General features: G+C 38.7%; 1 protein-coding gene across 3 annotated transcripts in view; it reads right to left on the bottom strand.

Moving 5' to 3' along the window:
• dync2h1 (dynein cytoplasmic 2 heavy chain 1) overlaps positions 1-25,383 on the bottom strand; it is an 80,565-nt gene that overhangs the window by 50,618 nt on the left and 4,564 nt on the right. For all 3 annotated transcript variants that reach the window (XM_077565479.1, XM_077565481.1, XM_077565480.1), the window contains exons 6-44: positions 24,185-24,330; positions 23,971-24,057; positions 23,613-23,747; positions 23,415-23,528; positions 23,215-23,326; positions 22,903-23,027; positions 21,581-21,756; positions 21,294-21,489; positions 21,101-21,196; positions 20,607-20,768; positions 20,427-20,525; positions 20,177-20,316; positions 19,864-20,092; positions 19,141-19,268; positions 18,205-18,320; positions 17,911-18,038; positions 17,156-17,305; positions 16,795-17,000; positions 16,516-16,671; positions 16,295-16,409; positions 15,971-16,141; positions 14,778-14,936; positions 12,963-13,031; positions 12,717-12,871; positions 11,633-11,765; positions 11,416-11,533; positions 11,185-11,297; positions 10,645-10,758; positions 10,324-10,474; positions 7,646-7,851; positions 6,198-6,380; positions 5,815-5,997; positions 5,286-5,509; positions 4,992-5,107; positions 1,351-1,550; positions 1,116-1,247; positions 847-979; positions 564-771; positions 360-489 (exon numbers count right to left, since the gene is read on the bottom strand). In XM_077565479.1, the coding sequence (XP_077421605.1) occupies positions 360-489; positions 564-771; positions 847-979; positions 1,116-1,247; positions 1,351-1,550; positions 4,992-5,107; positions 5,286-5,509; positions 5,815-5,997; positions 6,198-6,380; positions 7,646-7,851; positions 10,324-10,474; positions 10,645-10,758; positions 11,185-11,297; positions 11,416-11,533; positions 11,633-11,765; positions 12,717-12,871; positions 12,963-13,031; positions 14,778-14,936; positions 15,971-16,141; positions 16,295-16,409; positions 16,516-16,671; positions 16,795-17,000; positions 17,156-17,305; positions 17,911-18,038; positions 18,205-18,320; positions 19,141-19,268; positions 19,864-20,092; positions 20,177-20,316; positions 20,427-20,525; positions 20,607-20,768; positions 21,101-21,196; positions 21,294-21,489; positions 21,581-21,756; positions 22,903-23,027; positions 23,215-23,326; positions 23,415-23,528; positions 23,613-23,747; positions 23,971-24,057; positions 24,185-24,330 (5,714 nt within the window). The remainder of the gene's footprint in view (positions 1-359; positions 490-563; positions 772-846; positions 980-1,115; positions 1,248-1,350; positions 1,551-4,991; positions 5,108-5,285; positions 5,510-5,814; positions 5,998-6,197; positions 6,381-7,645; positions 7,852-10,323; positions 10,475-10,644; positions 10,759-11,184; positions 11,298-11,415; positions 11,534-11,632; positions 11,766-12,716; positions 12,872-12,962; positions 13,032-14,777; positions 14,937-15,970; positions 16,142-16,294; positions 16,410-16,515; positions 16,672-16,794; positions 17,001-17,155; positions 17,306-17,910; positions 18,039-18,204; positions 18,321-19,140; positions 19,269-19,863; positions 20,093-20,176; positions 20,317-20,426; positions 20,526-20,606; positions 20,769-21,100; positions 21,197-21,293; positions 21,490-21,580; positions 21,757-22,902; positions 23,028-23,214; positions 23,327-23,414; positions 23,529-23,612; positions 23,748-23,970; positions 24,058-24,184; positions 24,331-25,383) is intronic.

Genomic DNA, 25,383 nt, shown 5'->3' with positions numbered 1-25,383 from the left:
GTCAATGTATTTAATACGTAACCATAATTGTAGTCAATAAAATGACTTTTGTTAATTAATGCTTCATTTGCCTTTATCTTAGTATCATATAATGTGTAATAGTAATAATATTGTTTGTTGTAATAAAGTTTGTTTCTTGAAAAACACCTTTAAAATAAGACCATGAAAAAAAATCAGCGCAAATGAAATTGCAACTATGTTATTTTCCAAAATCTTTCACCCCAAGTAGTTTATAATGGTGTGGAACAATAGTGCATAATATTGACGATTCACAAGGGCCTTGGAAGTCATTAGATTGTGCAGATCTACCCAATGAAATGTCGACTAAACATTTCTTGCAGAATCAGGGCAAAAGTTACCTGTTTGAGGACCCAGTCGAGAGCTCGTTGGAAGTAATCTCCTAGCCAGTTTTCCAAACTCGAGCGACACTGTTCGGGTTGATTCCACAACCACGATTTCACCAAGGCACCCACATCAATGTCCTCATCACTGAAAAAATAAAATGATTTTTGGAACAGGGAAAATAATGGAAAAATAAACTTGCATTGTTCAACAACACTGACCTGAGAAAGATCATCCCCATGCGAGATATTGTAGCTGGGGAGGCACAGCTCAGGTCGTGAGTCTCAAACAGGAAGTTGACATTGGGTCCAAACTGGATACGTTCTCCACTTGGCATTGTTAAAAGGCGATTATCATCGAGCACAGAATTCAGACTCTCAATCCACTCTGGATCAATATCACCATCGCACACAATCCAAGAGCTTACATCTGGGGGGTAAAATAAATAATATGAATGAACATAACATAAAACAAATACCGTCCACAACCAACCAATCTTCTCACCCTGGGATTCTTTAACCACATTTCTGGCGCTATGCGTCAGGACGCCATCAGCCCACTCTCTTGTGTCCATGTCAATATGTCCCAGAAGTTGCTGTTTAGGCATTGCTTTAGGGTTCACTGTGTACAGCTTTACCTACAACATAAGAAAGCAACATATTGAAACGGAAATATGTCAATTTTGCATCCATAACAAAATAAATCAATAATTAGCTGTAACCAACCGGAACTGGTGGGTTTAAAGGTGGGGGAAAAGAATATTAATCACTTACTACTCTGCCTGTCTTATTAAGAGCAGCCCGAAGCATCCTCCACAGGGTAGACTTGCCCGCTCCACTTGGCCCTACAATTACGACACCCATGCGTTGCCTTAGCTGCTCATTCAGCTCCAACGCCTTTTTGAGCTGCGCACACAAAATTGTTTAAAGGTATAACTGTCTTGTATGTTTATGGCAAATCTGAAAACTGCGCGAGCAAAAGTGATCAGAAGCACAGACACACACACACCTGAGTGGGTATAGGCTCAAGTCGATTCTCTTTGTAGACCTGTTCCAGGGCCTCAGTGAGGATCAGGTCCTCAACATCAGTGAAACTGACCCCGGAGAAGACGTCTCTGAGCAAGGCATCAAACCGCGAGCTATCAGCAAACGTCAGCTTGGACATGGTGTTAAGTCGCAATGCTTGGACAACAAGATTGATCTCTTGAACTGCATACACATAACAAAAGGAAAACAAACAAAAAATGTAATTTAATTTAATTTAAGTATGACAACAACAAAAATCCGAGGAGAAAAAAAAACATGACTAAATTAGAAGAGTAATTTAAACATGCTATTTGTTGTTTAAGAGTGTGGCATGCTTTCAGAGATTGCAAGGACTGCCCAAGTGTAGTTTATTCAGAGCACAGTAGAATACTTGACTGGACTGACTGCACACTGAGTCAAACACCAGAGAGGCTTGGGAACCATTGCCACGTGAAGGATGGGCATGAGGAGTGTGTGTCTGTGTGTGTGCACGTGTGAACATGAGTGTGTTGAGCAGATAACGGGTGGGTGGTAGACCTCAAGGAATTGGGATTTAAGAGGGAGAGAGAGAAAAAGAAAGAATGGAAGTGGCACAAAGAAAAAGTTAGAAACAGTATACAGTACAGTAGCAAAGCAAAGACAAATTACAGCCTGAGGTTATCGAAAAGTTGAGTAGCCTTAAATGTGCTTCATAAAAGCAATATACTGTGTTGCTTTTCAAAGAAGTAAATTAGGCTCCTCTGTCACTATCGTACAACTACACATTAATCAGATGTTTTCTGGGGCCCGACCAATTAATCAGCCTGGCCAATTATATTTCCAAAATAACAATAATCGGCCAGAGTTTTGCCAATACTGTAAAATATTTCATTTTTCATGAAACAGTAAACACTGTTTAGTAGTATGGGCAAGAAGTAAAGGACATGCATGGCTGACAGAACATTATTCTCCATCCTCTCATATGCCCATTAAGACACAATATTTGTCAGTGGACAGTATCTATATTCATGCTTTATTTATCATACATTATTAGCAAGTGGTACGGCATTACAGATAATGGATGGATGGAAGGTTTATAGTCATGCTCAGTGTGAGTCATTAGTGTTAAAATTGGCTCCCATTTCAGTTCAACTCTGTACTTCATACTATATTTCAAATGCAATGTCAAAGATTACATGTTTTGATACAGTATGTAAGAAATGCATAATTGTTTTTTTATTTTGAGCTCATCACTGCACGGAAAAGAAAATAATGGAGTACAAAAAATGTGATTTAATGTTAAAGGGCATTCCTCTCTGTTGTAAAGTTAAACAAATACTAAAAACACAAACAAATACAGTATTGTAAAATAATCAAATGTTCTGCCTGTAATTCATGTTACAAAAATTACCCACAGTTTGGACAGCCACATTGCCTACACCAAGATGACTCCCGTCAATTTCAAAGCAGACGAACCACCTGGGAGCCCTCTGGCTGCTTTGCAAAGGCCCTGTTACTTCTCAGGAAAGCACAGACTTGTGGAAAGGAGGCTTACAATGTCACACTGGAACACTCTATGGACAATTTGATGTGTATTCAAACCCTTCCACTCAGGAATTTTGCTTCAATTCATTTAGCTTAAATTGTAGTATAGAATCATAAACCTTTGTTGTCCCTTATAAGTTGTCGTAGTAGTAGAAAGCAGATATTAAACATCCATATAAAAAAGTTGATTATGCCTGTGTGTGCTTGATAAACGTTTTAAACTCCATTCTGGTGATATAGAACTCAAAGTTATATAAGTGTAGAAACCTTCACATTAAAGACTGGTTTTAAAGAGGTTTCTGATGTATCATTTTCTGTAACTAAAAACAGACGTGGTGGCGCTTGAGGGCAGTTCAGGCATTACATTTGAGTTGCTATAATATAATGCTATTCAATTCAATAGGCAGGCTAGGCAATTCAATTTGCGCGACATTCATATGTTTGTCTTTTGTACTCATTAAGTTATCCTAATCATTATATATACAGTGCTGCTCAAAGGTTTGTGAACCCTGCAGGCATGGTCAGATTTTTTGTATAAAATATTAAAATAACCTAGTAATAATGTTTAGTCATACCCAAATCTACACACTGACATTGAAAATAATGGACTTGAACAAAAAAAATGATAATATTGTCATTCATTCTTGAACAAAAGTTGTTGATTTGAGAAAAACTCAGATTTCATGGGTGTAAAAGTATGTGAACCTCTCACTTAATCGGACATTGCGCCTTCTTTTTCAATGAGAACTTCATCCAAACACTTTCCTTAGTGATTTATCAGTCTATCAGATCTACTTGGGGGGAATTTTTTGCCAATCTTCCTTGCAAAATGCAGCCAGTTGAGAGAGGTTGGATGGGCGTCTAACATAAACTGCCCGCTTCAGGTCCCGCCACAGTATTTTAAAAGAATTTAAGTCAGGATTTTGACTGGGCACATCTAGAGCATGAATCTTGTTCTTCAGCCATTCATTGGTTGTATTGCTGCAATGCTTTGGATTATTGTCATGCTGGATGATCCATCTTCTACAAAGCTGTAACTTCACAAAGGACGGCTTCAGGTTATGATCCAGCATTTCACAATATTCTTCAGAATTCATGATTCCCTGGATTATGTTGAGTTGTCCAGGTCCTGAGGATGAAAAGTCAGCCCAGAATTTAACATTCTCACTCCCATGCTTCACTGTAGGGAGAAGGTTCTTTTGCTGGTATGCAGTGTTGACTTTTCACCAAACATGACTGTTTTAGTTGTGACCAAACAGTTCACAATTTTGGACTCATCTGTCCACAGAAGGGACTTCCAAAAAGCTTCAGGTTTGTCCAGGTACTCTTTGGCAAAGTTGTGATGGGCAGCTTTGATCTTTTTTTTGTGATTATAGGCTTCTACCTAGCAAGCCTTCCATGAAAGCCTTGTCGATTGACTTTTGTTCTGATTGTTGAAGCATGCACATGTGGCCCAGATGCAGCAAAAAAGGTCTGCAAATCCCTCCATGTGATGTTCGAGTTTTTTACATGAATGATAATTTTTCTTGTGGGTCTTGCTGATATTTTAGAAGGTCATACACTTCTAGGCAGGATTGTAGTAATTTCCAGTGTTCTTTAGTTGCAGATGATCTGCTACACAGTGGAATGATGAAGCTCAATTTTTTTTTTAGATGACTTTATAGCTTTCCCCTGAGAGATGTGCTGCTACTACCCACTCCCTGAGGTCTCTTCCTCTCAGCATGACTGACCTGTATGGGTTCACCTGGGTAAGACTAAAGTGACGTGGTTTTGTCTGTTTCAGTCAGTGATGCACAATTTATTTGCTAAACCTCTCATTTTATTGGTCCATTTCAGTGGTTAGTTTACCTACCAATTTGTCCTACCTGATCCTACTTGACTGTTTGTTTTAAGCAATGCAGCTCAGGGTTCACTTACTTTAGCACCGACATGAATTGACCAAAAACTCTTTTTAATTAAGTTTTGACTACACAAAAAAAAAAGAACAATGCATTGAATTAATAAACCTACACCTATTATTTCATATAAAATGTAATGGTTCAGTTGTTTGCCCTGCTAGGAAAACTTTCAAATATTGAAAATATTCATAGAGGGTCTCACTTTTGTCCTTGTCATGACTCTTCCTCTGTTGTTGCAGCAAACTACCACAGGCCTTCAGCACTGTCTTCAAAGCACGCAAACCCCAGTCGTAGTGCTGTTGTGGGGTCAATAGCTCCCTAGACACAAAAAGAAAAGAAGCTTGCTTAACCACTCTCAATTGACTGTAGGGCTGGTCCAAGTACGAACATAACTTTTTCAAAGAATCAATAGACTGCGATAGAAGTCATTGCCGTTACAGGGCTTTTACTGTAAAACACAATCCACACCTACAGCACAACTCAATACAAGTTATACCTGGCTAGGTTAAAGATTGCAACCAGTTTGCGACCCAGTATTTCTCCGTTTTTGAAGCCCTCAGAATACAAAATGACTTCAGCGATAAGCTCATTGTCAGGCCGGCTCATGGCCACCGGCCTGAACAGCTGCTTTAGGTTGTCTGGAAGTTTCTGTCGGCCTCCGTAACCTTTTCCTGCTGGGTTCATGGTGATGAACACTCCAGAATTTGGGTCTAATTCAACCTGCAAGGGAGATAGATAAGATAAATTTAAATAAATAAATAAATAAATATGTATTCATTGGTAGTCTAATTTACTTTGTAGAATATTAATAAATGTTGAAAGTTCTGAATAAATAGGCTGAAAATAATGCACCCCAACAGTACAGTATTTGCTAAAGTACAGTATTCTTTAGTACAGGTAGACTATGAAAAGCCACTGAACTAAGCAAGAGAATCATCTAAGAACATAGGCATTGAGACACTAAATTAGCTTGATATCCGTACTTGCAAAACTAAATGGTATTGCATCAGTTCGTATTCACTGACCTCCCTTCCCATCAGTTCGCATGTGAGCTTGTGATGTTTAAGGGAGTCTTGAATGGCTTGAATCTGCATAGAAACTGCAGATAGCACTGCCTCCTCCAAACGATTGAACTCGTCAAAGCAGCCCCATGCGCCACACTTCACCAAGCCCACAAAAATGCGTCCCATTGATTTCACATCAATGCCCTGGGTAAGAAGACAAAACAGGAAAATAGACTTTCATTTTCATCTTCCTTTTGAAGTCAGATCTGTAATTATTCAAAACACGAGCTGGCAAACAAAGATTAAAGAATATAATCTTTTTGTCTATACACAATGTACCAAACTCTAAAGATAAACAACGTGATAATAATGTGATAATGAAGGATTTTGAGTATGGTTTTTACCTCATCACAATTGAACACCAACACCTGGCGTCCAAACAGCCCACCCAGGGCTTTGACAGACTCAGTCTTGCCAGTTCCAGCTGGCCCGTAGGGGTTCCCCCCAAGCCCCATCTTCATGGCCTGAGTCAGAGTCAGGTAGCATTTATCAGTCAGTGGAGTGTGCACCAGCTTCGCCGCATTCCCCTGCAAAGACAGAGAGAGAGAAAATGGAGAGGGAATTGAGAGTAAAAGAGGAGATCAAGAGGACGACAGTAGGATGATACAATGAGAATAGAGAGAAAGCAGGTGGATGATTAAGATACAGAATCTGAAAACAATTTGGTGACCAGAAAACATAATGACAAATGCTTTTAGTGTCTCATTGTGCATTTACTTTTACCCATTCTTTAATAAACAGCTCCCCCAAATGGTAGTTATTCCTGGTACATTAAGAAATCTGCAGCTGGAAAGTTCCCCGAATGATGGTGTCTACATACCAAAGACACTTTACTGGTTGCTGTAAACTGGAATGAGTATGGATGAACATGTCCATACCAGTGTCCAATTGAAAACTGTATTTCCAAATGTATTTTTTTATGTAGCTTTGGAAAAACAAAAAAACTAACTAAGACTTGGAAAATTTGAAGTTTCACACACTTTTCATTTGACAGAAACCAAGAGTTCCAGAGACAACGGTGTGGTAAGGGATAATTCTGCTCTGTTATACAATGCTTTGAGTGTTACTAGTATTACTATCTCACTAGGGCTTGCCATAGTGTGTAAAAGAGTATACATAAAGTTTTAACTCAAATTATAACATATTCACTGCTATCATTGCCGTTTGATTTGTTATTACAATTTTTCAATGTCACTGATATTTAGTGGTGGAAGGCAAAGTAGTAAAAGTACAGATTACATCTGGGTCCAAATTAGGCATTTATTTATATTTTTCTGGTCTTTTATCATTTCGGAAACTTGTAATTCAGGCATATACAGGATGTGGGTATGGAGCCAGGTGTACATTTTGGTCTTGATCCAAATGAGGACTGGAGGTGAGAGGACTACCGGTACACACTCCTGAGTGGCATGAGATGAGTCATTTATCTGGCTAAAATACTCTATATACACAAATTTGATGTCTGACAAATGACTTCCATTTGAGTAGATACTCCCCCACACAGGCTATTGTGAACTAAATGTTAAGCACCAACTTTATCTTCCCATTTAGATTCTGACTTACAATGATGATTTTGCTATTTTTAAACAAGTCCAATTTTCATATCTTTCAGGGACAATGATTAATGGTGACACATATAATTGGAATCGAGTGTGTGCCAACATTATGGAAAGGATGTCCTCTTCAATAAATCACAAGGTCATGCTCAAGGAGAAGCCTCCCTCTGAATGTGTGCAGGAGGTGGACTGTTCCAAGAAAAACAAAAGAGACATAACCAGTTGCAGTTACCCACCTGGTACTCGTAGGTGTAGCTGAACAGTGCATCCACCATATTAATGTGACAGCATTTATCAGGTCCCATGTAGAAGCGAAGTTGCTTCTGCCAGGCCCAGGCCTCAAAGCTGCTGACTCCTTCTTGTTGTAGCTGCTTCACCACACTGATGTTGTGGATTATGTCCAGGATCAAGGCCTTCAACTTCAGCTGCAGAATACCAGTGTCTGTACAGGGCCATTATTATATCAACAAGTACATGGGTGAAATATGATAATACATGAAATGTAAAGTACATTCAACAATAATCGTCTTATACCTAATTGTCACCTTCTCACTTGCAATCCAACAAAAATAGTATCAATGAACTACGCATTTAAATTAGTTAATTCCTTTTAAGGATGATGCATTGCAAATAAATTAAATTGTATTGGTTTACAATGTTGTTTACTATCAAAATTACCAATTGAAGGAATTGTGAGAAGAACAAATAGATTAAAGAGAATAGTTAATTTCTTCAAGCATTCAAATTACTCACACAAATCAGTTAGCAAGAATCATTTCATTAGCTGCATAATTACTACTTACTCACAGAGAAACGCTGAATATTAATTCCACTGATACACAAGCATGCTCTGAAAAGGACTACAGTGTCGCCTCACTTTTTGCTGGTGATACGCTCCAAGCCCCCCGCAATAAGTGAATTTCCGCGAAGTAGAGGTTAAACTTTATTTTAATTTATTTATTTATTATTATTTTAAATTTTTAATTATTATTATTTTGTGTGTGTGTCGGGGGGGGCGGTCACAAATTGGTCACAAATGAAAATCTGCCATAATTGAACCACAAAGTAGCAAGGGCACACTGTACACAGACATATACTGTAGAGACTAGAGATAATTTTGAAATACATCTCTGATGTCAGGCTAGCAACCACACAAAATGCATTCTTGAATACACACCACCACTTCATCTAAATTATTGATACATCAGAGACTGGGCTGTGTCCCTTAGATCGCCGTTCATCTCTTCATCTTACATTTTGGCGTATCCATTCAATTACTTTTTATTCGTTCTATTGTTCTATCATCTTTGTGTTTTTGTCATTTGGGTTCAGAAAAATACAATATAATGACAAAGAGACTGAATGTCCTGACGTACACAACTGGTAAACAAAAATATTAGACTACAAAATGCTTATTTATGATGATTAAGGATTGTTGTTGCTTTATTGTCTTGTTTAATGTCTTGTCTTGACACTGTTGACTCTAATAGACTGGTAAGTAAGAGTAAATATCATTAGTACTGTATTATCTATAATAGCTAGGAAGGGACAGACTAATGAAGTAGAGGTCTAATCATCTATGAATAATCGTATTCCTCACATTATCTAATATTAAACACTCAATAAACACCTTTAAAACAGGCAGTGCTGATTTCATTACAATAATCTGCTCCTTTCATAAGCCATTAGCCTACACTGCACATAAACACCATTACTAAACCCAAGTGGTTAAGTTGCGTGTTTGTAGGAAATCAAAATGGATGTCACTACACAAAAATGCTAGTGGCAAGAGAAGGTGCTGTGGAATACAAAACGCTGCTCTATAATATGTTAACAACGTTCCATCACAATAGCTCCATAATTCCTAACAGCAGGGAAGGTGAGCCAACATCTTGGAACTGAAGCGGCAGTATTACAATCTGTGCACCTAAAAGCAACTTAACTAACTGTCTGGCACATATTGCACATGACATCAAATGTTTCACTCTTGTCAGTTAACAACTTGCATTTCAATTGCACTTGCTTATTTATTTATTTATTTTTCATGTTTAGGTATTAGTTACAGTACATGCCTTTTAACTATTGCCTCTGACCTCTGATTACTCGTTAATAACTACAATATTTTGTTTGTTTGTAAGCGGTTCAGAAAAACGAATGAATGAATGACTATATATAATGGATTTAAAGGGATACTTCACTTATGGACTCTATTTGTAGCAAAAAAATATTAATATTTTGTCTATAGTTAATTTGATAACGTCATTATTTTTCATGGGTATTAAGTCATTATTATTATTATTTTTTTTTTTTAAATAATAAAAACTGGCCGACGTTTATTGAACACGTGACTAGATTGTGTGCAAATATTGAACTAGATTGCAATTACACAGCACTCAAGCGTTGTTCTTGAAAAAATGAGGCCATTGTTTCGAGGCAACACGATGAAGTAAGCCTACCAAGTGAAATTTTTTGCAATGCATTATGGTATTGATTTTCTTTTTGTCCTCCTTGTAGTCAAATGTCTATCTATTGTTCGGCAAGTGAGTATACACCATATTAGTGTTGTTGGATGTAACATGGACATAGGCGTGTGTTGAAAATGTACACTAAGCTAAACTAATTAGTTACAACAAATCAAGCCTTCCATTAAAGGTAATTTAAAAGGAAAGTCAACCCAAAAAGTTCTTAACAATAATATGTTCTATGTGCCCCCACTAGTCTATAGCTGTTGACTCAAAATGACATCACAGTTGCTCAGGTAATTATATATCACTAATCATGCTCACCTGTTTTGTGATTTTAGTCAAGTGACGGTTACTTATTATTGTAAAGCAATGTTTTGTGTTGCCTTCTCATTTAAAGTGAACGTCCACTAATGCATGCACAAACACATACAAAACAACAGTAGGCTTGCCTGTATTTGTCTGGTCATCAGAGCTGGTGTCCACTGTGGTGTAGTGTTCCAGCTTGGCAGTGAGTTCAAACTCCAGCTGCTGAAGACTGTGTTCCTTGAGTGCTCGCTCCACATCTTCAGTGAATTGGATTTGCTCTGCAAGACACAAAATCTGTACCCAAAAAATAAATGTTTTACTTTCCAGGCATTTTTGTTTAAAGGAAATGATGGGTAAAAAATAAAAATAAAAAAAGACATTGCAACAAATATAAATAAATGAGAAGCAGACTTAAGTTTAAAAAAAAGGGGGGGAGAAACGTACGAAAAATTATGCATACGTACTTGTGACGGATAACGTGTGGGATCGACTTCGCCTTTTTTCCCTGCAGTGACACATTCATACAGCATTTCCCTCAAAGTCCCCTTCATTTCCTTAGACAGTTCATTTAACCACACCTATGAAGCAGACATAAATTAGAAACACTGGGCAACAGACTACGTCTGTATTGAAATTAGGCTTTACACAATCAGGATTTTTCGGCTGATCACGAATCAGCGACCAATCACTGATTCGATCATAATATGGAGCAATATATCGAAGTGAAACAACTTTTATATTTACAGTACAGTGGACTGCCGCCATTCGTGGGAATAGGGACTGGCCAACAAATAGCTAAAACACAAGTAATTTACGCCATCTGAAATGCATGGGGAGAAAATAACAAAAAGCTATTTAAAAAACACTGACTATAACATGTAATGTCTTATTTCACGGAGCCGATCAATGACGTCATTACACTGATTTTGCATAAAATGCCGATACAGTCGATCAGATTGGTGTAAAGTCTAATTGAAATGATGTGGGGTGTTTTTTTTGTTTACCTCCACAAGGCTGGATATATGAACAGTATTTCTGAGAGGTACCATCTCTCCGTCCAAGGAACACATGGCCACAATGTGCTGGCACTGCTCATCAAACACAACACTATGGATGCCTGCGCAGGTAGTACATTGATTAGGTTCCCTGTTCAAGGTACAAACCTTCAAGATTTAAATGGTGTCCACCAATAATCCAGACAAAAAAACATGTAAAGGCGAGTAAAGGCTCATGACCTGCAAACAGTTTCTTGAGGTGCGACTGGATAACCGTTGGGTTGGTGGCTTGACCGAGAATCTCTAAAAGATCATCATCTCCTATAAAATAAAACCTTGGGAAGGCAGAGCGCTTCTCCTAAAAGAGTCACACAGGTATCACACATTCGTATGAAGCAGTCATACATTAAGGGATGGATGTCATGTGTTTGGTGGTTTTGGTATGTATGTATAGTACCTCCAGGAACTCATTGAGTGACTTCTGGCAGCGCTGCAGCTGGTCCATTATGGTCACCAGGGAGTTTCTGATGCCAGCCCTTGAGCTCAGAGAAATTACTCTGTTGTCCCTCTGGATATCTGACATGATAGACCTGTGGCACATGGGATTTTACTGTTAATTAATGTTTAGAGTACATATCATGTCATAGTTGCGACAAAAATTGAGAGAACTGGCCATCATACCCACAGAAGGTGAAAATGATAAAATATACAGTAAGAGATTGCAAATGTGTTTGATGGGGTTGAGGTCAGGGTTCTTTGTCAATTACTGGGGCCTTGTCTAAGGTGTTTCCAGAAATTTAGAAACATAGAATCATAGATCAGGTTACATGGGGACAAAACGGAGCCACGCCTCACAAAGTGCACCTGAGCTGAAGTAAAAAAAAAAAAATCAATCTTTGACGGGGGATGGTGGTGGGGGTGGCTATTCATGATTTTAAAATTGCATTATTTACATTGAATATACAGCATTATCCATGGAAATGATACAACTGGCACTAATGAGACCTAAAAAAAAATACTTTTTTATTTATTTATTCATGGTTGAGCTCATTGGCAGCACTTCATCATCAAACTAGCCAATTGCATCTCAATAAATGCCTCCCACTGAAATTTAGATTATAAAACTCTTTAGAGCTGAACAATAACAAACCAACAGAGATAAGTGGGTTCATTTTTGTTGGTTTAAAAAAAAAAAATAGGAGGATGCCCCGATTGACAAAAGGCCAGCCCAGGCTGTACCACCCACTAATTCAAAGTCAGCTGGGATAGGCTCCAGCTCCCCCATAACCTGAAAGTATCTTTGTGCATTTTTACTCGCGACTGCCATCTCTGGCCCAAAGCGTAACTGCAGCATCTGTGTCAGGCTTGTTCAATGCACAATGCACCTTCAATGAGGACAACAGGTAAAAGAAAAAGGAATGAAAAATTACCGTTGATAGTGTGCATAAAAGTATCCTGAATTACTTGAAGTATTACAATTAAGGGGGACTGACCATTTGTTTTAGTTTTTTCCCACAACCTTCTCACAAAAAGATCTATACCTGAAGTCTTCATCAACTCGTTTGAAGCGGGCCTCCTCTCGGGGCAATGCTCCCCGTCCAAAGATAGGCTCCAGATAAACCCATCTTCTCTGGATGGCATTAAGACTTAGTAGGTATTCATCCAAGTCTGACAGGCGTACCTCCCACAAGCTGACCTGGATTTAAATGGAAGTAAACAAACATACATTTGTTATTTTAATCTTGTTTTATTTTTGTTTATTCAAAGAACCCCAATCCTCGCCTGACCTTATCCTGGAAGTTGTGGTAGTAGGGGGAATCTTTCAGAGACTGCAGCAGACAGCGGTTATCTCCCACCTGGATGGACACAAAGTGGCAATAAAGCCAACATTGGCTTCTCAAAGATTACATCAAATAGTGTCTGCTGATGTAACTGGCAATAGCTACATCTTTGAAGCAATTGAAATTTTTCTAACCCTTTAAATGAGCTGCCTGAACTATTACAAAATAAATACGTTTTGCTAAATTAAACAGTATTCATATATTTGCCTGCTTTACCAGCACTTGGCAAAAGGTCCAAACAGTGGAAAATGAGTAGGAAACGCAATACTGTCCTAAATAGTTGCTAACAGTTCCCAAATAACCTTTGCAAACACCTGGGAGCGGCTTGGCTCAGTGGTAGATTATTCGTCTCCCAACCTCAAAGTTGTGGATTTGATCCCTCGGCCCTTGTGACCATGTCAAAGTGTCCTTGAGCAAGATACTGAATCCCAATTGCTGAAGGTGAATGGGAAGGCAGTGTGGGGTGGCGTGGCTCAGAAGTAGAGTGGTCGTCTCGCAACCCAGAGTTTGTGGGCTTGATCCCATGCCATCGTGACCACGTCAAATTATCTTTGAGCAAGATACTAAACCCCCAGTTGCTCCTGATGCTGTGTCATATGTAGGTGAATGAGTAGTCAAATGTAAAGCGCTTTGAGGGCCTTGTAAGGTGGAAAAGCGCTAAATCAATCAATCAATACATCAACTTTACGCCTGTTTTTGCAGGGGCAAATGTTTAGTAAATCAGGCCCATAGTGCATTAAGCATATGACAAAATGGAATTCATCACGCTTTGTAAGGGGACATATAGTTTGTATGAACTATAAATCAGGAGGTAAAAAACTTTGCCAGTCTAAACAAAACTCAAGCTCAGGATTTATGTGTCTGCTTTCAGGCCGTTAGTCACTGCTCAATACATATAACACTCCAAAATCCATTGTCCCTTAAATGATATCTGGAAATGGTGTATAAATCTCGATGACTGCAGTCTCACAAAATGATTCCTCAACTAGGGGTACAGCAAATTTAAAATGAAGTGGAACAATACAGACTCTCACAGGATGATAATAATAAAGACATTCAGTAATATACTGTAAATCAAACTTATTATCGCCAAGATGTCCCCAAGGATTTTTTTCTGAAATCATTTCAAGGGTGCTTCAACATAGCCACGGTGCCTGTCCAATATTCTGGATAAATGGGATTTTACAATGCATTACATTCAAAGAGTCAGAGAGCTGAAATCATAGACTTGCAATGCATACTTGTAGGGCATGCAGTGATGATACTCAACTGGTGAGTGGACCTAAAAGTGGGTCATTGACCCATTATGACTTAAGAAAGCCTTGCAATGTACTAGTTGGCACAGGGATTTATGCATATGTGTCACGCGGCAAGACACGGCTTACTAATGTGACTTTTGCTCATATGTTGTGATGGAAATAAAAGGTTAAAGTAACTGCATAATACACCTGGAAATGCCTTCAGATTCTTTCTTTTTTTTGTGAGTTTGCGAAGCTTACAGTAATTAAAACGTTTTGAAAATACATAAGTTATATATTCCTCACTTCTAATTGTACAGTATACCATGCTGGAGGCTACAATACTAAATCATTCCTCAACCTGCCTAAATTTTTTATTTTTTTTTTAAAGTACAGATTCACATTGTCCGTCCGGATCATTATCCTTAATGTGAGTGTGAGGAAGAAAAAAACACTACTAAACACTACCAAGTAGCACATACTGCACGTGAGAGCACATTTGGTTGTGTGTGTATGCTTGTACCTGGCTGACGATATCTTTCCAGTCTTTGATGATGTTTATGGTACAGCCACTACTGCCAGTGTACTCTGTGAGGTTAAAGGTAGCTGCTGCTCCCCACAAATCCAACTCTCTCAGTGCTTCTCTGATTGTCACCTCTGCCTGGGCACGGCTGTTCAGATCCTATACATACATAAAACTTTCAATTAGCCAGGTATGAAGATGAGTTTGATTTGAGTTTGAAAACCACAGATGCAGAATTCATCATGTGGGGTTGTCTTTTAAACAAAATGTAAACATTTCTTTCCTCGCATTAGTGACACTAATATGTAGACACGGCAGCAAGAAAGAACAATTACAGTATGTCAGCAAGAAATCATTCAAAACCATCCTAACACTTCAATATTTTTTTGCATTCAACCAGTCCAATGATTGTGTTTTCTTTTACCAGAATCAGTTGAAGCAACTTGAAGGTATGTAATTGTTTCATTACTTTTTAAAAATTACAATTAGTCAAACACTTGTGACTAAGAAGCAGTGTCCTGTAACGCTACAGCACTACAATAACCCAAATATTTCCTGCATTGGCCATCAAAAATGCATGATTATTTTGGAAAGGTAGATTTTCTTGATGTAGCTGTTGTATTGGATCCTAGTGCAAATTCTCCTACGTTTAAAAAGATATACATACCAAACTGTTAATTACAAATTGTATATACAGTACCTAATAATCTATAAATTAGAAAGTAAATGAGAGTAAAATAAAGCAATTGAGAATTTTTTCCCACTACATTAACTGGGTAATAAATTTAAAAAATCGATTTTTTTTCTATTTTTAAATGTAACTGTGCTGAATCAGACCAATCAAAAAAATGTTGCATTCTGCTCTCCGGTTTCTTTTGACTTACTGACTTACTTAATGATGGTGATCAAATTACTTACTTTGGTAGACAAATAACTGCCTCAGCAAAAGCCAACTAGAAAAGCTGGAATTTATTTGGGGTTAATCAAGGGTACTTTAAATGGTGGTATGTGTGTGCCGACTCCCATTGAACATGAGCTTGAATGTGATTGGTTAATTCTGATCTGTTGAGTTGAACAAATTATAGGTGACATTAATGGCAAAAATAAACGTATTGAAATTAACTCTGATTCATTTCTTTATGTCACAAACACCTGCCATTTGAACAGTGTAGATATTTTTATATCCACTGTACCTTAAGCTCCATGGCCTTTGCAATAATGTTATCTGCCACTCCAAGAAGGTCATTAAAGGTGAGTCTTTCTAGAGTCATCCCCCTTGGAAGACCAAGTAAACGGAACATGTCCAACCAATGGTCTTGAGACAGATGTTCCCCACGCACATACTTCAGCACTGGGACAATGTTCTGAACACACAGATGGAACCAAAACAACTAATGGTGCATGAACTCAATCCCCTAACCTTCAGAAAAAAAGTGTAGTTAACTAAAAACATTCCCATTGATGACTTTCATTTACAAACTATATACTGTATAACATTTTTTAACTGGATTTCGTACCTTATATTTATCCACTTCTTCTTGCAGTTTAACAGAAATGGCCGTGGGATGTTCCAGCTTCCTAAGTTTGTCCTGCCATGTAAACAGAAATTCCTCAAACAGATAGGTCTTACTCCTGTAAAATGGGGAAAAAAATGTTCAAACAAATAAATATAAAGAAAGAAATAAAAAATAAAAATGGCATCCGTAGTATGTTTATGATCATCTGTTTGTTACTTTACCTGAATGAGATCCAGTCCTCCTGAGCCTTCTCTGTAAACCTTTGATGCCACTCCTCATACAGACCCCACATCTGGCTATACACCTCCATATCTTGTTTTGTTTCTTCAGCCAGAGGGAAAGTTGAAACCTCCAGGTCGAAGTAGACACAGTCCTCACTAAGGCGAAGAGAAGTACGGTAAAGAAAAAAAGGGTGGCAAGATCAGAAACCATGCATGATCTCAACAGTGCGAGAAGTGGAAGTTTAATTGTATCCTTAATATAAACTATAGACTACTTACATTAGTTTACTACGCACTAATTCTAACTCCTGGAACTCTTGCTGCTTATCTCTGATGGTTTGAAGACTGGCAAGTAGGGTATCATGATCACCAGACTCAAGAAGCTCCTCATTGGGCTTCAGCTGGTCCCAGCGGGCCTTGAACCGCTCCAGATCTGCCCTGTAGGCATTGATCCGATCTGTGGTGTGACTTCGCATCACCTCCACCTAGGAAAAGGAGAAGAATGAACAATATCGAAAAGAGTCAGCCACCGGCAGATCCAGGGATGAAAAGGATTTATGTAAAGGTTCTTTGGAGATATGAATTAAGCACCAGCCGGTGAAATGTGTCCCATCAAGACCATGATGCTCTGTTGGTATACCTGATCTTTGATCATGAGCTGATGGCTCTCCATGACAAGCTCTAGTTTGTCCCATTTGGCCCTCAGGGAGGAGAGGGAGTCCAGCCCCGCCCCAGATACTGCTCGCAGCAAACGGTTCTTCTCCTCTGCCGACTTGAACTGAGGCAGGATCTAGTCAGATGCACACAGTTAACCCTAAGATGCATGACCTACCAATAGTGACCCCACTCCATGAGTGCGGTCATCTTTTACACCTACTAGAAGAAAAAAATGTTTTATGCAGAAATACACTCCTGAAGTCAAACTTATCAGGCATGCCAGCACACAAGTGATGCAGCAGCAAAAAGGTATTGGTCATGGCAAAGAAGAAAACGGTGATGATGACCATTAACACCAAGACTGTGTCACAGGTGGCTAGGTTTAGCAATTAGCAATAAAAGAAGAAAAAAAAACTGTTAAGTGTTTCAAAGGCTTCACACAGTGTTTAACCCCACCCCCGCAATAATATTTTGTTCTGGAGTTTCATCACATTGTCACAAGTCCTCATCTGCCACACTTGATAAGAGCTAAAGGGCAGAATTAATTGCACACACTGTTTTGAACTTTTATTGTAAAGCAGTTCACTTTTTACAATTGTGTAACAGTTCACGATTAACTGGGGACAAACCCCATGCTGGAATGGATGGCGTTCAACCCCCAATGATTCAATTAAATGCAATGATATTTTAAACAATACTATGTTCTAAATTCCTGAGTATGGGTTATTTGTGTCTTACCTCAGGTTTGTGGGCCACAATCTGAGTATATTTGCAACTGGCAGCACTAATCGCTTCAATATTTTCGGGTCGTGTGGACAAGGTCTCCATTGACTCTGACACAAAACTTTCTATGGCCTGTGTGTGACCTGAAGTAGAGCCATTGGAAGAAGAAAAACAAAAATTGGAATCAAACAACAAGAATCATGCATAGAATTAGTATATAACAACAGACAAAAAAAGGAAAAGAGACACACTGAAAATGTTGTCTTCTGTTTTGTAAAAAATAATATATATATTCATTGTGCACTCCACCTTGTATGGACTTCCGAAGAGACATAAGCAACAGGTCGAAAAGTCTCTGGATCAGCCCATCGATGGCAGTTTTTAGGGGTTCACAGTTGACTGTAACACAGTCAACCTTCTCCTGGCTGACAAAATGAATGTACAGTATATGCATTAAGGAAAGGCACCAGTTTCAGTAGTGCTAAAAGTCAAATATGTTTCCATTGTTGCCTGATAGGGCCCTCTGTCTATATCCGTTGTTTTAATACCCAATTACCCACACAAAGTTTTAAACATAAACATAAAAATGTGTAAAAAATAAAATAAAATAAAAAATACTATAGGAAGTATTTTCTTTGCTATGTTGCAAATAGCATGGTGGACAAGTTAACACAAGTGTCACCGCGCATGTCGGCTCGGGCCTTCCTATGTGGAGTTCACATGTCCTCTTCCTGCTTGTGTGAGGCATTTTTTTCCCCAGGGAAAAGAGTTTTCTCACTAGTCCCTCTTAATCAAAATGTTGCGTTAACTGAAAATTATAAGTGTCCATAGGAATGTGAGAGTAAATGGTGGTTTGTTTACACAGTATGTGCCCTGTGATTTGCTGGTAACCAGTCCAGAATGTACAGCGCCTGTGACCCAATGTCAGCTGGGATAGGCTCCAACCCCACTCACAATCCTAAAGCTGTTACGTCTGTTATCTGGTGTTCTTTGTCTCCCCCTATGGATGGATTTATCCATGCCTCCATTTTCTTAACCGCTTATTCCTCACAAGGGCAGCGGGGGTGCTAGATCCTATCCCAGCCGGCTTCGGGCAGTGGGCGGGGTACACCCTGAACTGGTGGAGGGATTTATTAAAAACAAAATGTTTCCCTTCTCTTTATATTGTGAATAGTTTGCTTTTATCAGTTGTATAAGCACCCATAGTGTTTAGACTCTATACTTGTTCTTTTGTGTAATATGTACCTGGGCAGACGTTCTGATTCCTTTCCTCTGGCTTTCAAAGCCTTGAAATTTCTCTCCCAATCCTGCACAGAGGTCAGATGCTTCTCCACTAACTTCTCCAAATCTACCTGGCCTAGCACCACCCACTCCTAAAACAACAACACAAAACACATGAGACATGCATACTTCCTCATTTCAAATGCAACTGTGTGAGAAATGACTTAAAATGACATTTAACAAATAATAATGATGACTATAAAGGTTGGGTTTTCCCTTTCAAACGTAGCCTGCATTTCACTTCATTTGACTCATTTTATTAGTGAAGTACTTTTAAAAACAAAATAATTCCCAAAGGAGTTAAAAGAGGACAAAAAATAAATGTTAAGAAAAAAAAAAAGTCAAAGCATGATAAAGTTACTGTACATCTAGCACTTTTTCTGTAATCCTCAAAAGCAACACAACCAAAATCATAACATATTCCGGTAATATATACACAGTGTTTAACAGACTGTTGACTAATACATATAATTACCAATGTAAGGGGAGCCCTCATATATATTAACACATATATTTAAGTAAAATTATATTTATTTGGTTATTTATGACTTTTATGTTTATATGCATCACTTTATTACCGTTGCACTTGTTGTGAAAGTGGTAAAGATAAAATAAACTTAAGTTGAGTTTGAGTTGAGTTGATAATACTAATCACTGTCACCATCATCATCAATATTGTTCAGGCACCTTGTATTTGTGTTGAATAGCCTGTAAGCGGCTGAAGAGGTCCTCTGCCTTGTTGAATATGGTGAGGAACCCAAAAGCATTCCTGTCAATCATCGCTCCAAAGATAAACGGATCGCCCGGTGCACTGACACCTTTGAACTGGTTCGGGATTGAGATGAACCTCTTCATCTCCCTGTAATAGCGTGCTCGTACCTCCTCAAAAGGCGGTTGGAACTGCAACCGGCCCTGTCTGCTCAGAGCAAGGACACTGGGATTGTATTTTGTGAAACTGGAAACGAGGGATGGTGGACAACAATGAAGATCTGGCACTCACTTGAAAGTAAGGTCGATGTGTATTTCGGGTAGGTTCTTGTTCAGTGCTTCCAATCCCGTTTGGTACTGGTGTTCAAGGGCCTTGTATAGCTGATGATTCCAGTGCTGCCGCCATGCTTGCATGTCATCAGACCTAAAGCCCTAAATGTCAAGATACAAAGGTTGTATATGTTGAATGAAAAACTAATGGATTTTCACTAAATCATTTGCCATTTCATGGTAACACACACACACATACACAAAATCATTACCTGAGCCTCCAGAGTGGCAAAGCCAGTGCGGAGCTCCTGGAGGCCTTCTTTCCACCGCTGTTGATGCCTCAGCAAGTCAACATTCATCAATGTCACCACCTTGGGAACCACACACAAAAATGAACATCATGCCAAATGTGGGACAATGCCCACAAATACATTCATACGATGAGCTCCAACCTTGTCTGTGAAATCCGTGTGCCATTTGCGCAGCTTCCTGTTCTCAGTGGAGAGTTTCTCAGTAGCAGACTGAAGTTTGGAGATGTAAACTTCCAGCTCTTTAGGATTGTTCCAAGTGATGTGCAGTTTGCCGCCTGATTCCTTTGACTGAGAGCGAGGATTCTGTCCAAGAAAAGAGATTCACAAAAGAGAACACATTATCATATACTGTAATAATCATCATAACCATGATACCGTTAAACAATTCCTGTATGCAGTGATTTGACCTTAACAAAAATCATTCAAAAAAAAATCAACTGGCTTGTAAGAACAGTAGCGTTGATGTCATTGCCATGACAAGCGTCAACATGTTGCATACAGTAAGTTCCAGCTATCCACAAATGTACAATGATACAAACTATACGTAGTTTTACTTAGTAAGTGGCTTAATGAGTGCATTATGCTACTGGAAAAACACAAAAATAGTTATTGCTGCTTGAACATGCTGGGAGTACCTTGATAACTTGCTCAAAAGCCAAAGCAAGTGTGAGCATCATTGGTCTCTGAGAAGGGATCATTTGCTGGTCAATGGTATTGTAAAAGTTTGCCACCTATATAACATAACAAAGCTTCGTTATAATGTGAGCCCAATCAAGATGAAATAAGATCTAATAAAAAGACAATAATATGCAAATTAGAAAATGTCACCTGTTTGAGGACAATGGCCTGTCTATGGAACTTGTCTGCAGTATTAGCGACCAGCTGGATCTTAGCAGGAATAGCAAAGCCCAGAGCAGAAAGCTGCCTGACCTCCCTGAGCAGACTGACCAATCTGTCTGAGTAATGGATCTTCAACCTGCCATCTGCGTGGTCCAGTTCCATCACTCGGTCACTCGCCTGGAGACTAAAGTGACAAAGACTGTGCATTATATTGGAGTTCAGTAAATTTTGTTAAAATTCTGTGCACAAATTCTATAAAGTGCACTGAGTATCACCTCAGTCCTGACTTGGGATCAGCCAGACTAGACAATAAATCTCTGGACCAGTCCTCAAACTGTTCCTGTTCATATGCCCTCAAAACCTCCAGCATGTCATCACAGAAATGCATGAACCCTTTGAACCCTGATAGATCTGACAGCAGAGCCTCAGTGATGCGGACACAGTCCTCCACCTACAGTAGGGATGAAAGCACAAGAAACACAAATCAACCACAAGTTTTAGCATATTAACCAAAATGTATACAGCTTCAGTAACAGTCCTCTAGCACTTTTGTTTTAATGACCTTTTTCGCAGCCACATTTTAGCTTAGTCGCACCTTAAAAGAGATCTAACATTGACTTCAATTTGAATCGCATTACATTTAGGTTTCAAAGCAGTGGTGCCCAAGTCCGGTCCTCGAGAGCCCCCATCCAGCCTGTTTTCCATGTCTCCCTCCTTCAGCGCAGCTGAATCTAATGATCAGCTAATCAGCAAGCTTTGCAGAAGCCTGATAACGATCCTGATCATGAATCAGGTGTATTAGTGGAGAGAAACATAGAAAATCGGCTGGATAGGGGCTCTCGGGGACCAAACTTGGGCACCCCTGTTTTAGAGGCATGCAGCTTTACATTGCTTTGCACGTGTTTATTTCCTGAACTTTAGTTTTGCTCTAAATTATTTGTATCTTTTTAGATGAGAGTGAACTCCTGTGAAGAGAGGTCACGTCAGGTTACAGATTCAGGGACAGCTTCTACAACAGGACAATTACAATGATAAATAAAATATGTCAAACCATACAAATATAACTGTGATTGGCTGGCAACCAGTTCAGGGTGTACCCCACCTACTGCCCGAAGCCAGCTGGGATAGGCTCCAGCGCCCCCCGCGACTCTTGTGAGGACAAGCGGTTAAGAAAATGGATGGATGGATAAAAATATAAAACATATACATAAAAATATAAAACATATACAGTGGAGCCCTGCATACAGTACAGTATTTGTGATTCACCTATTTGCAGATATTATATATTTTTCCAAAATCTACACCCATTATTGACATTATTTGGGCTATTTGTGGTAAACCCTATCGCCCACAAGTAGAAGAGTCCACTGTATTTGTAGTACATATAATATTTGTATATTTTTTATGATTTACTCTTCATTCCTATTTTAAGATGTATGTTTGTTTGTATATCTGTTTGTATTTTTTATGTATTAAAAGATGTAGAGGTTTAATAATTATATAAAATTACTATAGCTTTGCTAAACCAGCAAATCTAATAATGTCTGAAAACCTTGCAAAGACCTATACAGTTATGTGTATTTGTTCCTAAAAATACCTTGTGGATGATGTGCTGGACCCAGATAATTTTATTGACCACATCAGAGAGGTTTCTCCCCAGAAGTGGGCCGGACTTCTCTCCTGGACTTCCATGGCAGCGACTCTCAAAGTCTGTCTTCAACCCTATAAAAAGTGATAAAAGACAAGAAACACAATGTCATGACTCATAAAAAAAACTATTTCAGATTTCAAAAAATCTAGATCTTGTGGTTAAAAATATATAGATAGATAGATAGATAGATAGATAGATAGATAGATAGATATATAGATAGATATATCGAACAAATGTGCCGGCGACAATCAAATTCACCCTTGTTGTAGTCAAGTAGTCTGGCCAATAGAGTGTCTCTCTCAGACTGCAGCTCTTTTCTGATGGTAGGCCGCCTGATTAAGTCCTTGTGCTTTTGGAACACCTGCAACAGCTACATAGAAAGTATAAACTTGTAGTGAGCATAAATTAAAGTTAAACCAAGAGGAGAGTGCACATTTTAATCGGAGCTGTTACACAACCTGTTGTGGGTTGTCTTGTACATCAGCGATGTAGCTCTTTAGTCTGCCAGCCACCTCCCGCTCTGATGGAGCCATCATGCGCTCAAACTGAGCCACTGCTGCCCTCCAAAGGGGCTACAGAAACATACAACAAAAATTGTATTCACACTGTGGATGTGAAGCAGGTTCACATGCGCAAATCCAGTCCTCTCAACTAACCTCGGTGTAGGGGTTGTACTGGAGAGGGTTAAGGCCAGAGAACGGTTCAAAAACACATTCTGAAGTCAGAGCCTGCTGCTTTCCTCCTGGTAGCAAACGCAACATCTTCTCATGAAAAACCCGCAGGGACACCACCTGACAAACAGAGAAAGTGCATTTCACACTCTAATCTAAACTCATCGACAGGGGCTCTAAATAATGCATAAAACAATGTGAGAAACAGTCAAGACTTAACGGCCCAATATTATAATTATCTATAGTTTCAATAAAACTAAAACATAGATGGGCAATAGATATGTAGGTAGCCAGATAGGTAGATCGATTGCTAGATTAGATGGACTGGATTAACACAGTATACCTCATCCAGTCGTTTTCCAAGACAATGTAGGTTTTGAGGGCAGTGTTTGTTCCCTTTCCAAGGATGAGGGGCATGTCTCTTCCAGACCTGGCAGTATAAATAAAATAAGGATTTTTTTTTTTAATAGCTGACATATTGAGAATAGTCATTTGTTTTGACAATAATTGTCAGTCAATCCAGTCAATTTTATTCACTATCTAGATCATTCTCGCACCTGTCCAGTCAAATGCTCACAAGCTGCAACCCAATGCTCACAGATAGCGACGCCGATTTTCCAGCTCTCCCTCACAGATACAAATGGCTGCTCAAAAATCTTGAGATCACTGAGCTTCTTCTGGACATAACGTCCAAGGGCTCCACCTTTCAGATTTAAAAGAAATGAACAAATTCCTTGAATAGAAAAGACTCATTAAAATGCACATTCCCACAGTAAGAAACTCTTGCACTGCATTCAAACACTTAATTCAAACTAAGAATGAATGTTTGTGACATGACACACAAATACTTAACTTTGATTTTTACTTAATAGAAATTAAGTAGTAATCTAAAATGTTACTTTCTGAAAGCCACTTATTCTGCCAGTTGTGTTAGAAAATAAACATTCTTCCGTGCCTATTCCACCGAGTACTCGTCCTGCACGCACTTCGTGCATGTGGAGCAGACGCTCCGAACGAAATGTAGCTTAATTTTGTTCAAATAAATGACAAGTTGCCTCAATAAAACACTTGCAATAAGATTATATGGAGCATTGCTAACATGTTTAAACACTTCCGGATGGATAAATTGCATAAAAGTAAAGAAGTTCCCTGTCTAGCTCCAACATTAGTGTACTGGAACCTTCAACCTGTGCATTTGCATTGAAGTCACAATCAGGTAAGTAAAACAATAAAATGTCTTACGCCAATTAAGAGCCTGTTATAAAGTTAAATGAAACCTAAAACGGTGAATTATTTGAAATTTCAGCTGAGTTTTTTGTTTTGTTTTTAAGACACTGCATTTACATTACCGTATTTTCCGGACTATAAGTCGCTCCAGAGTCGCACTGGGCCAAAAAATTTGGTAGAAAAAAACATACATACGTCACATTACAGTATAAGTCTAGAGTGCCCTCTTGTGGCTGTCTGTGAAACTATATACCCACTCAATTTTCTTTTTTCATGTTTAAGTTGCTTTAGAGTATAAGTCACTGGAACAGCCAACCTATGAAAAAAGTGTGACTTATAGTCCGAAAAATATGGTAAATGAACAATGAATGAAGGTTAATGTAACTACATCAAAGCGGCTGCGACTTATCCACAAATATCTATTTAGAGCACTGCTCAGGCAGCAAGGATGTAAACAACATTACACGATATTACAATGTAAACAACAACAGTGTACATTTCTTGTTTAAAATTTGTTTTACTACCAGAT

Source organism: Vanacampus margaritifer, chromosome 5 (genome assembly GCF_051991255.1).
Source record: "Vanacampus margaritifer isolate UIUO_Vmar chromosome 5, RoL_Vmar_1.0, whole genome shotgun sequence".
Lineage (NCBI taxonomy): Eukaryota > Metazoa > Chordata > Actinopteri > Syngnathiformes > Syngnathidae > Vanacampus > Vanacampus margaritifer.
Note: the sequence above shows the minus strand (reverse complement) of the source record. Positions and strands in the feature narration are given on the sequence as shown.